The sequence below is a fragment of the Cottoperca gobio genome, chromosome 10 (genome assembly GCF_900634415.1).
Source record: "Cottoperca gobio chromosome 10, fCotGob3.1, whole genome shotgun sequence".
Lineage (NCBI taxonomy): Eukaryota > Metazoa > Chordata > Actinopteri > Perciformes > Bovichtidae > Cottoperca > Cottoperca gobio.
Window position 1 is genome coordinate 10459176 of NC_041364.1, and position 17646 is coordinate 10476821.

General features: G+C 36.3%; 1 protein-coding gene across 1 annotated transcript; it reads right to left on the reverse strand.

The window, feature by feature from the left end:
* Window positions 1-300: 300 nt before the first annotated feature.
* LOC115014831 (high-affinity choline transporter 1-like) lies at window positions 301-10666 on the reverse strand. Its single transcript, XM_029441915.1, has 8 exons — window positions 10483-10666; window positions 9565-9678; window positions 7770-7925; window positions 6880-7028; window positions 2965-3108; window positions 2349-2502; window positions 1421-1638; window positions 301-858 (listed from the first exon to the last, which is right to left on the reverse strand). Exons 1-8 carry the CDS (start codon window positions 10664-10666, stop codon window positions 301-303), a joined length of 1677 nt encoding a protein of 558 aa, XP_029297775.1.
* Window positions 10667-17646: the final 6980 nt, after the last annotated feature.

Consider the following 17646-nt stretch of genomic DNA (forward strand, 5'->3'; position numbering starts at 1 on the left):
TTCAGAGTTACAAAATATTGGTGTACACTGACAGCTGAAATAGAATGAAGCAGTATAAGATCCTCATAAGGCGACATTATTGAATTGTATAAATGTGAGTGTTCTTTGACTCAGAGTTCAGTTGCTCTGTAGACCAACTCTGTTTCATCTACAGTAAATCTATTCATATCAAATTCTGAAGTCTTTTGTGTTAAAGTTGTTGAAGCTTTGGAAAAAGCGTGGCTGATAATCTGAAACCATCTGGCCATTGTTTTCCAAAACAAACAAAACATGTTAGAATTCCATTAAATCATTTTGTTTTCAATCCTGCAGATTTGTGGTCAACATCAATTCAGTCTCATTCTGTACTTCAGGTTTCTCTTTCTCGTCTGTATTGGTAGTGCCTTTGCTCATTAGCATTAGTTTCTTTGGCGGTTTGTGGGTTTTCACTTTATAAATGTCCCACCGCTCAGGAATCAGTCCTTTATTGAAGAGCACTGAGGCTAGGTAGGAGAACAACAAAGTGGCAAACATGTTGGACAACATGCAGATGGTCTGAACAGGAGAGTGCTGGACATATATGCCGTTTTCAAGAGTGCAACCTGGGAAGTGAAGAACAATAGGGAAACCTATTGATGGTTCGCCGCTCAGCGTTCTCAACAACACTCCAACTAGCAAGCCTATAATGGAGCCGTAGCCATTGGAGATGTGAAAGTAGAGGACGCAGATGAGTTGAGGGAACATGATGGTGTAGGTTATGCTTGAGCCCAGGATCCAGAAAACCATAATGCTGTTGTGTAGGAAGGTGAGCGAGGTGCCAGCCAAGCCCACCAACACCACGCAGGTACGGATCACCCACTGAAGCTCCCTATCTGATGCCTGCAGGGGGAAAAAGCCTGAAAGCTGAAACAGAAAGAAACTAGAAAAGTGCATTGAGTCCATCAGGTGTGTCTCCCTCTCCACTCACAAATAAAGAAGAGGGTGGTGAAGATAAACGGGCATTCATTCATCGCGTATTCTGCCTATCTTTAGTGGATCATAACATATCGGATATGGAAATAATCTGCAGATGCTCCAGTTCTAAATGGGACCAAACTGTTTAATGGATTTCAGTTTTCAGACTACATAAGGCTTGTTTCCAGCCAATTGCCGGAAATGGTTTTTGCTGCTGAAGCCCCTACCGGCCGGTTAAGAGGATTGAGGGGTCAGCAGTCAATGATGGTATAAAACAGTCAATAAAATTGGTTTTCCAAATAATTGTGAATCACCGCAACCATCAGAGGTCCTTATGCATTCAGTCACAAATAAGCACAAACAATATATTAGGCTGATGGGTTCAGTAGTATGCGAGACGAATAGATAAACCCACAACCAAACACATGATCTTGCCTGGTGGAAATAAAAACCACAAGTCTATTCTTCCCCTATGGTCTCCTCTTACCTTGGTCCTCAGGATGTTCTTATAGATGTTAGTTGAGAAGATCGAGGCTGCTGATAATAGAGCCGAGTCCGTTGATGACATCACGGCAGCAGCTATAGCTCCAATACCGATGATGGAGACGTAGTTTGGGGTGAGGTTCTGCAGAGCAATGGGCAGAACCTGACCGGCCTCTCCACGCTCATATGGGGACGGGGAGCCGTACGCGGTCGAGTTCCAGTCTGACACCAAAAAATGTGACAATGTGACCATTTTTCTATTTAAAGTACCGATAAATAACATGTTTGCTTTAACTTCTCATTATGAAGAATACAGTATGTGGATTGGACATTGTAATGGCTGTAGAATGAAGATGCCATCGCTTTACAATGCAATTCTGTCTGCCTCCTGGTCACGATCTCCTACTGCCTACCAGAGAGCTTTTCACCAAGAGGCAGCTCAACAAAATGACTTACAGTAGCTAACCACAGGTAGAGGAACAACCCAAGTAACTGTGGAAACTCTAACCCGGCAAAAGGTCCACGTTGATGAAGGAGGCAACGAAGGCGAAGAGAGAAAGATAAGAAGTTTTTCTTTCTACTAAGCTAGATCAGCAAGTAACAGAAACCGGCATACTTATTAATACCATTCGGTGTTTTACTTTGCCTTCATCATAGCACTGAGATCGGGGTTTCTACTTCTTTGTGACTGCGTTGTTTCTTGCTTCAGACAGCAATGTTAGCCAGGCTGCTAGTGGCGATCATGTTGCTAACAATATATAAACATCTAGATTGATCTTCTTGTTTATATGAAAAACAACAAACATAAAATATGTTATCAACATCTGTGTCGCGCAATTTGTGTGGAAACAAATGCCGGATGTCCTGTGTTGTTGGTAGCACAGGAGGACAACAGAAAGTGATCTCTTTCCGCTTTAATTGCATTGCTGTACCTGTTGATGCTGCGACTGCTCCAATCAGCAAGGACGGGATTCCGAATATGAACATGAGGGGAGCTGCAATGAAGCAGGTGAGTCTGGCTGTGGCTGACGAGGCAGCTGAAAGGGTCCTCTGGTGGAATTCCTGATAACCAAGGCTGCCTAAACCCTAAAAATACCAACAAATCTTCTTTTACACTTTGTACACTAGTCACTTGGCCATGCTATCAGAATCGGTGGAATTTCACATATCACACAATAATGTCCTCTCTTACTAAAATCAACCATATTTTATACTAATTTTCCAAATTAAAAACAACATGTAAAGTAAAGGATGTCCAAATTATCTTTTAAAATCCCAAAGACAAGAGCCAGGTCGTCAAGAAACTGTGCCCTGTTCTGAACAGTCAGTATCTTTGGGATAGTATCGGTCACTTAGGTCATGCACACTGTGACATTGATTCATTTAAGTTTGAACCATTATAAAACAAATGTTGCCTTGATTTGCATAGCATAATGTAGTGTTGTGTCAACTTTATTAACTTCAAATGTAAAAACATCCATCCATCCTTCATTCTAGTATTTACACATATTATTTTACTACTGTGACATGTCAAAATGTATTCCTTACCAATAATAAGAATTGATCAATCCACCTCCATGCTCTTTCTTTATCCACTGAACCAATCCAGGGTGCCTGGTATGTGAAGTTTAAAGCAGTCTTGGTGATGTCAACTGAATGGGGGTTCATGAGGATGAAGGGGACACATAACCACTGCAGAAAGAACAATCAACCAATGAGTTAAACATTTTAAAACATGCTTATTTACTTGATAAAGTAAAGTAGTATGACAGTGACAGACAAAGCAGGTGTCAAATACACTCCAATGTAGTAAGAATGCTGCAGCTATAGTATTAACTAAAACCAAAAGGTTTGCACACATCACTCCGATTGTAACTTATCAAACCTCTTGATCAATCCTAAGCCTAAACTAAACTATAACTCTTTTGAAAGCCTTGTTCTTACGCTCTCAAACCCAACATGGAAAACAATAAAGCCAGTTTTATTTGTTACTGTGTACCGCCCTCCTGGTCCGTATTCTGAATTGCTATCTGAATTCTCAGAATGTTTATCAAATTTAGTCCTTAAAACAGATAAAGTAATTATTGTAGGTGACTTTAATATTCATGTGGATGTTGATAGTGACAGCCTTAATAATGCATTTATCTCAATATTAGATTCAATTGGGTTCAGTCAGAATGTACATGAACCAACTCACTGTTTAAACCACACTCTGGACCTTGTTCTGGGATATGGTGTTGAAATTGAAAGTTTATCAGTGTGTCCACATAATCCTCTTTTATCAGACCATTTTTTAATAACTTTTGAAGTCCTGTTACTGGACTACAAGCCAGTAGGCAAAATATCCTACGCTCGATGTTTATCTGAAAGTGCTGTGACTAAATTTAAGGAAGTGATTCCATCAGCACTTAATTCAATACCAGGACTCAATATCAATATAACAGAGGACTCCAATGCTAACTTTAGTCCCTCACAAATTAATTATCTTGTTGATAGCGCTGCAGCCTCACTGCGAATAACACTCGACTCTGTCGCTCCTCTAAAGAAGAAGATCATAAAACAGAAAAAGAAAGCTCCATGGCTTAATTTACAAATCTGCAAACTAAAACAAAAGTCGAGAAATATTGAAAGTAAATGGCGTTCCACTAAATTGGAAGAATCTCGTTTAGTCTGGTTAGATCATCTTAAAACGTATAAGAAGGCTCTCCGTAATGCCAGAGCAGCTTATTACTCTTCCTTAATAGAAGAAAATAAGAACAACCACAGGTTTCTTTTCAGCACTGTAGCCAGGCTGACAGAGAGCCACAGCTCCACAGAGCCTTCTATTCCTATATCTCTCAGTAGTGACGACTTCATGAGCTTCTTTAACGATAAAATTATAATTATTAGAGACAAAATTAATCTCCTCCTGACCTCAATTGGTAATGACTTAACTTCAACTGTTGGAATTTTAAAAACATCTGTAACTCCTGAAATATATCTAGACTGTTTTACTCCAATCAACCTTAACCAACTAACTTCAACAATCTCATCGTCTAAGCATCAACCTGTATTTTAGACCCGATTCCAACTAAGCTGTTTAAAGAAGTTTTACCCTTAATTAACACTTCGTTATTGAATATGATCAACCTGTCTCTATTATCTGGCTACGTACCAAAATCCTTTAAAGTAGCTGTAATAAAACCACTTCTTAAAAAGCCTAGTCTTGATCCAGAGGTTTTAGCCAACTATAGGCCGATATCTAACCTTCCCTTTCTCGCTAAAATCCTTGAGAAAGCAGTCGCAAAACAGTTGTGTGACTTTTTACATAATAATAGTTTATTTGAGGTTTTTCAATCTGGATTTAGAGTTCATCATAGCACAGAGACGGCACTGGTGAAAGTTACCAATGACCTTCTAATGGCATCAGACAAAGGATTTGTCTCTGTTCTTGTCTTGTTAGACCTCAGTGCTGCTTTCAACACTGTTGATCATGACATTCTACTACAGAGACTGGAACATTGTGTTGGCATAAAAGGAACCGCACTAAGCTGGTTCAAGTCCTATTTATCTGAGCGATCTCAATTTGTACTTGTTAACGATAAATCCTCCATGACAGCCAAAGTCAGTCTTGGAGTTCCGCAGGGTTCTGTACTTGGACCGATTCTATTCACCTTATATATGCTTCCTTTGGGCAATATTATAAGGAACCACTCTATAAACTTTCATTGTTATGCGGATGATACCCAATTATATCTATCAATTAAACCAGATGAAACCAATCAATTGGCTAAACTTCAAGCATGCCTTAAGGACATAAAAACTTGGATGTCTAGCAACTTTTTGATGTTAAACACAGACAAAACTGAAGTTATTATACTTGGCCCTAAACGCCTCCGAAACGCATTTTCTAATGACATAGAAGCTCTGGATGGCATTAACTTGGCCTCCAGCACCACTGTAAGGAATCTTGGCGTCATCTTTGATCAAGATCTGTCGTTTAACTCCCACATAAAACAAATCTCAAGGACTGCCTTCTTTCATCTACGTAACATTGCAAAAATAAGACACATCCTGTCTCAAAATGATGCAGAAAAACTAGTTCATGCATTTGTTACTTCAAGGCTGGATTACTGCAACTCATTGTTATCAGGTTGTCCCAAAAAGTCGCTTAAGACTCTTCAGTTGATCCAAAATGCAGCGGCACGTGTATTGACTAGAACAAGGAAACGGGATCATATTACTCCTGTCTTAGCTGCACTGCACTGGCTCCCGGTAAAATACAGAATAGAATTCAAAATCCTTCTCCTGACTTACAAATCAATTAAAGGTCAGGCTCCAGCATATCTTAAAGATCTCATAGTACCTTATAAACCAACTAGAGCATTACGCTCCCAGACTGCAGGGTTACTTGTGGTTCCTAGAGTCTCTAAGAGTACAATGGGAGCCAGAGCCTTCAGCTATCAAGCTCCTCTCCAGTGGAACCAGCTTCCAGTTTGTGTTCGGGAGGCAGACACCCTCTCCACATTTAAGAGTAGGCTAAAGACTTTCCTTTTTGATAAAGCTTATAGTTAGGGCTGGCTCAGGTTTGCCCTGGATCAGCCCCTAGTTATGCTGCTATAGGCTTAGACTGCCGGGGGACACCTCCCTGCTCTCTTCCTTCTCTCCCTCTGTCTTCTTCTCCCTCTCTATCTGTATGCATTTATGTAAATGTATGTTACTAACTCACCATCCGGGGTATCATCCCCGGAGTGTCTGTCTCTCATGTGGCAGGTTGCCTCTGATAAAGTTTACGTCAGGATCATGAATCATGACAGCGCCTGCTGACCTGGTCCTGCTGGACACCGGGAAGCCTTATTGACATTTTCCTGGATTCATCCAAACTTTCTATTTCTTTTTTTTTCCAACACAACATAATTTCTGTCAAATGTTGTATTTGTACTATGTTGTTTATCCTGTACACACGACATCTATTGCACGTCTGTCCGTCCTGGGAGAGGGATCCCTCCTCAGTTGCTCTCCCTGAGGTTTCTTCCATTTTTTCCCCTTTAATTTTGGGGTTTCTTTTAGGAAGTTTTTCCTTGTGCGATGCGAGGGTCTAAGGACAGAGGGTGTCGTAACCTGTACAGTCTGTAAAGCACACTGAGACAAATGTATAATTTGTGATATTGGGCTATACAAATAAATTTGATTTGATTTGATTTGATCTCTACTCTTTGTTTTTCTTTTGAAACACATTGGGCCTCATTCACCAACCTTTCTTAACAAGAAATTGATTTCACAGAGATTATGACATTTTCTTATTTGGGATTTGTTCTTAGGTAAGAACAGCCCAAGCCGAGTCCCTATGGACTGAGCTACTGCCGCCCTAATAATGACTAATAACGACAGAGCGGGCTTTAACAAGCTTCAAGATGTTTCAGTTAAATTGCCTCATTAAAAGCTTTTGAAAGAAATAATTTTCTATTAAAGCGAAGAACCCACCATACTGAAGAATATGAGGATTAGCTGTATGATGTCTGTGTAGGCTACAGAGTAGAGGCCTCCCAGCAGTGTGTAGATGATGGCTACTGCGGCAGAGATCCAAATGCAAGCGCTATAGGGCAAATCCAGGACCACACTCATTGTTGCACCTATGAAATAAAGTAACACAATTGTTAAGTCATTTTTAGACTAATTTCTATGAGTTAGTATATACATATATTCAAACCTTAGATTCTATACATAGTTTGATCCTAGACTATCCTTCTCATGTTAGAGGATACTTCAGTAGGCCTTAGGTCAAACACTAACGTATTGAGTGTCTCTTTTTGTGGTCAGGACATCTCTACAAAACATATAGCTCATCTTTTACCGGAGCTGACGGCCCACAGCTGCAAGATAAGAGGTAAGATGGTCCCTATGACTCTCTTACTTAGAATGTGTTGACTCAGGTTTGAGGAGCCATCGAGGTGATCCATCTTTAGGTAAACAATTGATGGAGCGCCTTGTTCAAGATAAATATCGAGGGACAGCGGCTGGTTGGGAGAATTGATGGTGGCAGACAATGTGACTGCATCTCTGTATTCGCTTGTACTGTTCATTGTCTGTTCTCCTTGTACAAGATCTAATAAACCTTCAGCGTAAGACATCACTTTGGTCTCCTGCAGCTTCTTTGGTTTTCAGCACTCTGCTCATTAAGATTGTCCCTCACAACAACAACATACAGGTAGACTCAAATGCACAATACCAGACTTGTTAGATTGTTCTTAGCGAGTTAAAGGCAGTTTTCAACACACATTTTAAGTCAAAAGAGTAATAATATACTTACAATAAGCAAACAATAGTAGGAAGTACAAATTGTATTATTGCAAAATGTCAACTGTGTGATTTACCTAAACCTATTAGAGTTCCTGTAACCCAGATTATGTCCGATATCAGCAGTACAATGGACAGAACTCCACTTATGGCATTTCCATACTTGATCTGGAACGGGTCCATCATCGTCACATATTCTTTCTCTCTCATTGTCTTGGCAAAGAGAAGTCCACCTTAACAAACATATCACACAAAGGAAGACAGATTTGTGTCATTTTGTTCTCCACTGATTTAGTTTTCCACTCCTGTAATTTAGGCACGATATGAACATTTCAAGTCACGATTATCCTTCCATCCATCGTCTACCACTTATCCGGGATCGGGTCGCGGGGGCAGCAGTTCCAGTAAGGAACCCCAATCTTCCCTTCTCCGGGCCACATCCTCCAGCTCCGAATGGGGGATCCCGAGACGTTCCCAGGCCAGTGAGGAGATATAATCTCTCCACCGAGTCCTGGGTCTTCCCCGGGGTCTCCTCCCAGCTGGATGTGCCTGGAACACCTCCCTAGGGAGGTGCCCAGGTGGCATCCTTACTAGATGCCCGAACCACCTCAACTGGCTCCTTTCAACGCAAAGGAGCAGCGGCTCTACTCCGAGTCTCTCATGGATGGCTGAGCTTCTCACCCTATCTCTAAGGGAGACGCCAGCCACCCGTCTGAGAAAACCCATTTCGGCCGCTTGTACCCGTGATCTCGTTCTTTCGATTTTTTTTCGATTATCCTTGCCAAAATAATTGCAATAAACGATATTATCCTGATAATCATCAAAATATGCTTAAAACTGGAGTCATTTTACCTTATCACAGATATTACATTATATTACAGGTCATTTAGCAGACGGACTTATCCAGAGCGATTTACAGTGAACTAATTACAGGGACAGTCTCCCTGGAGCAACTCAGGGTTAAGTACCTTGCTCAGGGGCACGATGGTGGCAGCCCTGGTATTGGACTCTCAACTATCTGGTGTTGTATTTGGAAGCCGTACCCCTAGGACACCTCTTGAGGCCAGTGCCTCCCTTGGATTCTGCCCCAGTCAGGGTCCCAATCCCAATGTCCACACTCACATACTCGCAGATTTAGAGGCACGCTCTCGCTGTCAAATCGCTTGCAGGTTTTCTAGTGGACATTTTGAGACCTTTATGCACACTATCCGAAAGTCCGCATTTCTGCAGACTTTGGCTGAGGGAATTACCCACAATTCACAGTGTGATAACTTTAAAGACAGGGTTACTGAGAGGCATAAAAAATACATTTAAAAAAGGCAAAAGAAAAGAGGACGGCACATGGGTGTTCACCCTGGCTTACACGGAAACATTAAGGATTTAAGATGGAACATAAAAGCACATGAAATCAGAGGTATGCAAGCATAAGAAATGGTATTACACATCTTGTTTATTCACTTTAATGTAATGTTGCTTAACGGAGTACATTGGTTATTTGTCAATTACCTCTTCTCTCGTAAGGCAAGAGCCTGGAGAAAGTTCAAATCAAGCAGTAAAAAAATGTTTCAAACTGTTGCAGAGACTGCTGCTTGAAAAAAACAAGCAAAACATTTTTTCTTTCTTGTCAAAACATGCCACCTACAACACAATGCAACTCGACTGGCAACTGTTGGGTCGGAGATTAAGCAGAGATTATTTGGTGATGGCATCAGGTACGTGATTTACAAGACATCATTCTTCGTCCTGTATATACCACTAGTGTATATTTGATACAAACACTGAATGAGAAAAGTTCGATATTTCAAATAAATAACAATATTTAATATCAACTTTGGAAAAACATATACACAGGATGTCATACTTATGTCTTACCAACAATGAAAGATAGGGCTGCTGATACAGGTATGACAGCCCAGGTTAGTCCCATGGTTGGAGTGTAAACTGTCTCTGCCAGACCAACAATGAAGCCTCCTCCGACAAATGTAGCTGTAGGAAGCATACACACCCACACACACTGATAACATTGTATTCCACATTTTAGGTTACACAGACCTGTAAGAAATACAAAAGTTCCCAAAGAAGTTGTAGCATACTGGTCTATTTAACGATTTAATTTAATATAATATAAAATATGTTGATGCTAATACTTTTGTATGTTCACTTGCAGGACTTTTACTTTTAAAGAGTATTTCTACACTGTAGTATTGCTACTTTTACTAAATCAAAAGACCTGAATAATTATTCCACCACTGAGGAATGCTAATCTTCTTCGTGGAACACTTTAAACAGTGCACTGGTTTGCAACAGATACATCTGTAAAGCACACTATAACAAGTCAGACAGGATTTTTCTTTTAACGACCTATAATATGCACCTATAATTATAGTCATTCTGTTGACATGTCTAATACTAATACTTGCATAAGTTGTTATTATTTACATTAACCCAACGTCTGTACATAAGAACAATTTTGAGATTCCTTTTCTTTACTTGAGTATTTTTGTTTTATGAAATTTCTACTCCACATTAGTTGAGACTAACATTAGTTACAAGTTAGTTTGCAGATTCAAATTATCATTCCACAATATAAATCAACAAATAAATTATTATGTATTATTTTTAGCTGAACACTCCTTCCACCACTGGTGAGACGTCATATCTACATAAATTAACTTTAACTTTAATCACAATGGAATTCAACATGCAGCTCCATGATACCTTTAATTTTAACTACTTATTTTAAATCCATTAAATATATAGATATAGCTTCCCCTCGCACCCCTCACTCACCTGTCATGGTGAAGACTCCCACCACCAGGCTGATCCCTCTGTTGCCCAGCAGAGTGATCTCTGTTAGGTTCGCCTGGCTGCTCTTTTGCAGCCGTTTGGACTTTATGGATGCCCAGACGCCGATGCCCAGCACCAGCAGGTAAAAGAACACCATCACCACCAGCCCTGGGACGTTCAGGCTCATCGTGCACTGACTGACTGACTGACTGTCTGTCTGACTGACTGTAGCTCCCACTGCCTTCCTCAAATCCACTGACTGTGTAATGAAACAAGCAGAACAGGATTCCAGTTACTGTACTGTAAGTGTTACCAACATTATTTGAAAGTGTGACAAAAGAAACATGAATGTTTGATCAGTTTCTGTTAAACCTGTTGTTGCAGTGGTTCTCAAAGTGAGAACATATTATGCACACTATACAGAAAAGTAAACATAATATGCACACTATAACTAGAGAAAAGTGAACATATTATGCACAATATACAGAAAAGTGAACATATTATGCACACTATAACTACAGAAAGGTAAACATAATATGCACACTATACAGAAAAGTAAACATAATATGCACACTATAACTACAGAAAAGTGAACATATTATGCACACTATAGAGAACAGTGAACATAATATGCACACTATAACTACAGAAAGGTAAACATAATATGCACACTATACAGAAAAGTGAACATAATATGCACACTATAACTACAGAAAAGTAAACATAATATGCACACTATACAGAAAAGTAAACATAATATGCACACTATAGAGAACAGTGAACATAATATGCACACTATAGAGAACAGTGAACATAATATGCACACTATAGAGAACAGTGAACATATTATGCACACTATAGAAAACAGTGAACATAATATGCACACTATAGAGAACAGTAAACATAATATGCACACTATAGAGAACAGTGAACATAATATGCACACTATAGAGAACAGTGAACATAATATGCACACTATAGAGAACAGTGAACATATTATGCACACTATAGAAAACAGTGAACATAATATGCACACTATAGAGAAAAGTAAACATAATATGCACACTATAACTAGAGAAAAGTGAACATAATATGCACACTATAGAGAAAAGTAAACATATTATGCACACTATAGAGAAAAGTAAACATAATATGCACACTATAACTAGAGAAAAGTGAACATAATATGCACACTATAGAGAAAAGTAAACATATTATGCACACTATAACTAGAGAAAAGTAAACATATTATGCACACTATAACTAGAGAAAAGTAAACATATTATGCACACTATACAGAAAAGTGAACATAATATGCACACTATAGAGAAAAGTGAACATAATATGCACACTATAGAGAAAAGTAAACATAATATGCACACTATACAGAAAAGTGAACATAATATGCACACTATAACTAGAGAAAAGTAAACATAATATGCACACTATACAGAAAAGTGAACATAATATGCACACTATAGAGAAAAGTAAACATAATATGCACACTATAACTAGAGAAAAGTAAACATAATATGCACACTATACAGAAAAGTGAACATATTATGCACACTATAGAGAAAAGTAAACATAATATGCACACTATAACTAGAGAAAAGTAAACATAATATGCACACTATACAGAAAAGTGAACATAATATGCACACTATAGAGAAAAGTAAACATAATATGCACACTATAGAGAAAAGTGAACATAATATGCACACTATAGAGAAAAGTGAACATAATATGCACACTATAGAGAAAAGTAAACATATTATGCACACTATACAGAAAAGTGAACATAATATGCACACTATAACTAGAGAAAAGTAAACATAATATGCACACTATACAGAAAAGTGAACATAATATGCACACTATAGAGAAAAGTAAACATAATATGCACACTATAACTAGAGAAAAGTAAACATAATATGCACACTATAACTAGAGAAAAGTAAACATATTATGCACACTATAGAGAAAAGTGAACATAATATGCACACTATAGAGAAAAGTGAACATAATATGCACACTATAGAGAAAAGTAAACATATTATGCACACTATAGAGAAAAGTGAACATAATATGCACACTATACAGAAAAGTGAACATAATATGCACATTATAGAGAACAGTCAACATAATATGCACACTATAGAGAAAAGTGAACATAATATGCACACTATACAGAAAAGTGAACATAATATGCACACTATAACTAGAGAAAAGTAAACATATTATGCACACTATAGAGAAAAGTGAACATAATATGCACACTATAACTAGAGAAAAGTAAACATAATATGCACACTATACAGAAAAGTGAACATAATATGCACACTATACAGAAAAGTGAACATAATATGCACACTATACAGAAAAGTGAACATAATATGCACACTATACAGAAAAGTGAACATAATATGCACACTATACAGAAAAGTGAACATAATATGCACACTATAGAGAAAAGTAAACATAATATGCACACTATAGAGAAAAGTGAACATAATATGCACACTATAGAGAAAAGTAAACATATTATGCACACTATAGAGAAAAGTGAACATAATATGCACACTATAGAGAAAAGTGAACATAATATGCACACTATAGAGAAAAGTGAACATAATATGCACACTATAACTAGAGAAAGGTGAACATATTATACACACTATAGAGAAAAGTAAACATATTATGCACACTATAGAGAAAAGTGAACATAATATGCACACTATAGAGAAAAGTGAACATATTATGCACACTATAGAGAAAAGTAAACATATTATACACACTATACAGAAAAGTGAACATAATATGCACACTATAACTAGAGAAAAGTAAACATATTATGCACACTATAACTAGAGAAAAGTAAACATATTATGCACACTATAACTAGAGAAAAGTAAACATATTATGCACACTATAACTAGAGAAAAGTAAACATATTATGCACACTATAGAGAAAAGTGAACATAATATGCACACTATAGAGAAAAGTGAACATATTATGCACACTATAGAGAAAAGTGAACATAATATGCACACTATAGAGAAAAGTGAACATATTATGCACACTATAACTAGAGAAAAGTGAACATAATATGCACACTATAGAGAAAAGTGAACATAATATGCACACTATAACTAGAGAAAAGTGAACATAATATGCACACTATAACTAGAGAAAAGTGAACATAATATGCACACTATAACTAGAGAAAAGTGAACATAATATGCACACTATAGAGAAAAGTGAACATATTATGCACACTATAGAGAAAAGTGAACATAATATGCACACTATAACTAGAGAAAAGTGAACATAATATGCACACTATAACTAGAGAAAAGTGAACATAATATGCACACTATAGAGAAAAGTGAACATATTATGCACACTATAGAGAAAAGTGAACATAATATGCACACTATAGAGAAAAGTGAACATAATATGCACACTATAGAGAAAAGTGAACATATTATGCACACTATAGAGAAAAGTGAACATATTATGCACACTATAACTAGAGAAAAGTGAACATAATATGCACACTATAACTAGAGAAAAGTGAACATAATATGCACACTATAGAGAAAAGTGAACATAATATGCACACTATAACTAGAGAAAAGTGAACATAATATGCACACTATAACTAGAGAAAAGTGAACATAATATGCACACTATAGAGAAAAGTGAACATAATATGCACACTATAACTAGAGAAAAGTGAACATATTATGCACACTATAACTAGAGAAAAGTGAACATAATATGCACACTATAGAGAAAAGTAAACATAATATGCACACTATAACTAGAGAAAAGTAAACATATTATGCACACTATAGAGAAAAGTGAACATAATATGCACACTATAACTAGAGAAAAGTGAACATAATATGCACACTATAGAGAAAAGTGAACATAATATGCACACTATAGAGAAAAGTGAACATATTATGCACACTATAACTAGAGAAAAGTGAACATAATATGCACACTATAGAGAAAAGTGAACATATTATGCACACTATAACTAGAGAAAAGTGAACATAATATGCACACTATACAGAAAAGTGAACATAATATGCACACTATAACTAGAGAAAAGTAAACATATTATGCACACTATAACTAGAGAAAAGTAAACATATTATGCACACTATAACTAGAGAAAAGTAAACATATTATGCACACTATAGAGAAAAGTGAACATAATATGCACACTATAGAGAAAAGTGAACATATTATGCACACTATAGAGAAAAGTGAACATAATATGCACACTATAGAGAAAAGTGAACATATTATGCACACTATAACTAGAGAAAAGTGAACATAATATGCACACTATAGAGAAAAGTGAACATAATATGCACACTATAACTAGAGAAAAGTGAACATAATATGCACACTATAACTAGAGAAAAGTGAACATAATATGCACACTATAACTAGAGAAAAGTGAACATAATATGCACACTATAACTAGAGAAAAGTGAACATAATATGCACACTATAGAGAAAAGTGAACATAATATGCACACTATAACTAGAGAAAAGTGAACATAATATGCACACTATAGAGAAAAGTGAACATATTATGCACACTATAGAGAAAAGTGAACATAATATGCACACTATAGAGAAAAGTGAACATAATATGCACACTATAGAGAAAAGTGAACATAATATGCACACTATAGAGAAAAGTGAACATATTATGCACACTATAGAGAAAAGTGAACATATTATGCACACTATAACTAGAGAAAAGTGAACATAATATGCACACTATAGAGAAAAGTGAACATAATATGCACACTATACAGAAAAGTGAACATAATATGCACACTATAACTAGAGAAAAGTAAACATAATATGCACACTATACAGAAAAGTGAACATAATATGCACACTATGGAGAAAAGTAAACATAATATGCACACTATAACTAGAGAAAAGTAAACATATTATGCACACTATAACTAGAGAAAAGTAAACATATTATGCACACTATAACTAGAGAAAAGTAAACATATTATGCACACTATAGAGAAAAGTGAACATAATATGCACACTATAGAGAAAAGTGAACATATTATGCACACTATAGAGAAAAGTGAACATAATATGCACACTATAGAGAAAAGTGAACATATTATGCACACTATAGAGAAAAGTGAACATAATATGCACACTATAACTAGAGAAAAGTGAACATAATATGCACACTATAGAGAAAAGTGAACATAATATGCACACTATAACTAGAGAAAAGTGAACATAATATGCACACTATAGAGAAAAGTGAACATAATATGCACACTATAACTAGAGAAAAGTGAACATAATATGCACACTATAACTAGAGAAAAGTGAACATAATATGCACACTATAACTAGAGAAAAGTGAACATAATATGCACACTATAACTAGAGAAAAGTGAACATAATATGCACACTATAGAGAAAAGTGAACATATTATGCACACTATAGAGAAAAGTGAACATAATATGCACACTATAGAGAAAAGTGAACATAATATGCACACTATAGAGAAAAGTGAACATAATATGCACACTATAGAGAAAAGTGAACATATTATGCACACTATAGAGAAAAGTGAACATATTATGCACACTATAACTAGAGAAAAGTGAACATAATATGCACACTATAGAGAAAAGTGAACATAATATGCACACTATAACTAGAGAAAAGTGAACATAATATGCACACTATAACTAGAGAAAAGTGAACATATTATGCACACTATAACTAGAGAAAAGTGAACATAATATGCACACTATAGAGAAAGTGAACATAATATGCACACTATAACTAGAGAAAAGTGAACATAATATGCACACTATAGAGAAAAGTGAACATATTATGCACACTATAGAGAAAAGTGAACATATTATGCACACTATAGAGAAAAGTAAACATAATATGCACACTATAGAGAACAGTGAACATAATATGCACACTATAGAGAAAAGTGAACATAATATGCACACTATAGAGAAAAGTGAACATAATATGCACACTATAGAGAAAAGTGAACATATTATGCACACTATAGAGAAAAGTGAACATATTATGCACACTATAACTAGAGAAAAGTGAACATAATATGCACACTATAGAGAAAAGTGAACATAATATGCACACTATAACTAGAGAAAAGTGAACATAATATGCACACTATAACTAGAGAAAAGTGAACATATTATGCACACTATAACTAGAGAAAAGTGAACATAATATGCACACTATAACTAGAGAAAAGTGAACATATTATGCACACTATAACTAGAGAAAAGTGAACATATTATGCACACTATAACTAGAGAAAAGTGAACATAATATGCACACTATAACTAGAGAAAAGTAAACATATTATGCACACTATAGAGAAAAGTGAACATAATATGCACACTATAACTAGAGAAAAGTGAACATAATATGCACACTATAGAGAAAAGTGAACATAATATGCACACTATAGAGAAAAGTGAACATAATATGCACACTATACAGAAAAGTAAACATAATATTAACACTATAGAGAAAAGTCAACATATTACTCACACTATTACTAGAGAACAATAGGAATAATCATCAATTCTCCCAAACATGCCGCTCTCCCACAATATTTTTCTAGAACTGGTGTATTGTCGGCTGCAACAGCCAACAGGTTAAACAGGTTGTTTCTCCAACAAAGCGACAGGACACATATTTTTACCTGCTGCTCAAACATAAATGTCAGTAGCGTTAGGCTATATTTGTGTCTTTCACCTGCAAATGTATATTTTTGTTTTTTAGGTGACTAAATGGTGTATATGATAGTAATGCGATCACAGCTGCATTTTACAACAGGTGCAAAAGCAGTTCAGCCAATCACAATCAAGGACCAGAACTATGCGTTTTATAATGTGAAGTTTAAAATAGCTCATGTATGTATTTTGAACTTTGCATTCTGTGTGTTTGCCAATTGAACGAAGAAACAGGAAACCTGGAGTGAAGTTGGAGCCGAGGGATTACTGAAGGCAATTTCAGTTTTTGGCACGAGATTTAGGTGTGGAAAAACATCCACTTGAATGTCGGTTCATCCCTGATAGAAACAATGAATAAACATTTTGACCTC

Coding starts and splice junctions, on each gene's coding strand:
- LOC115014831 (XM_029441915.1), bottom strand. CDS start 10,666: ATGAGCCTGAACGTCCCAGGGCTGGTGGTGATGGTGTTCTTTTACCTG. Junction 7,926..9,564: donor AGCCCTATCTTTCATTGTTG/GTAAGACATAAG, acceptor ATGTTTGTTAAG/GTGGACTTCTCTTTGCCAAG. Junction 1,639..2,348: donor AGCAGTCGCAGCATCAACAG/GTACAGCAATGC, acceptor TTTTGGTGTCAG/ACTGGAACTCGACCGCGTAC.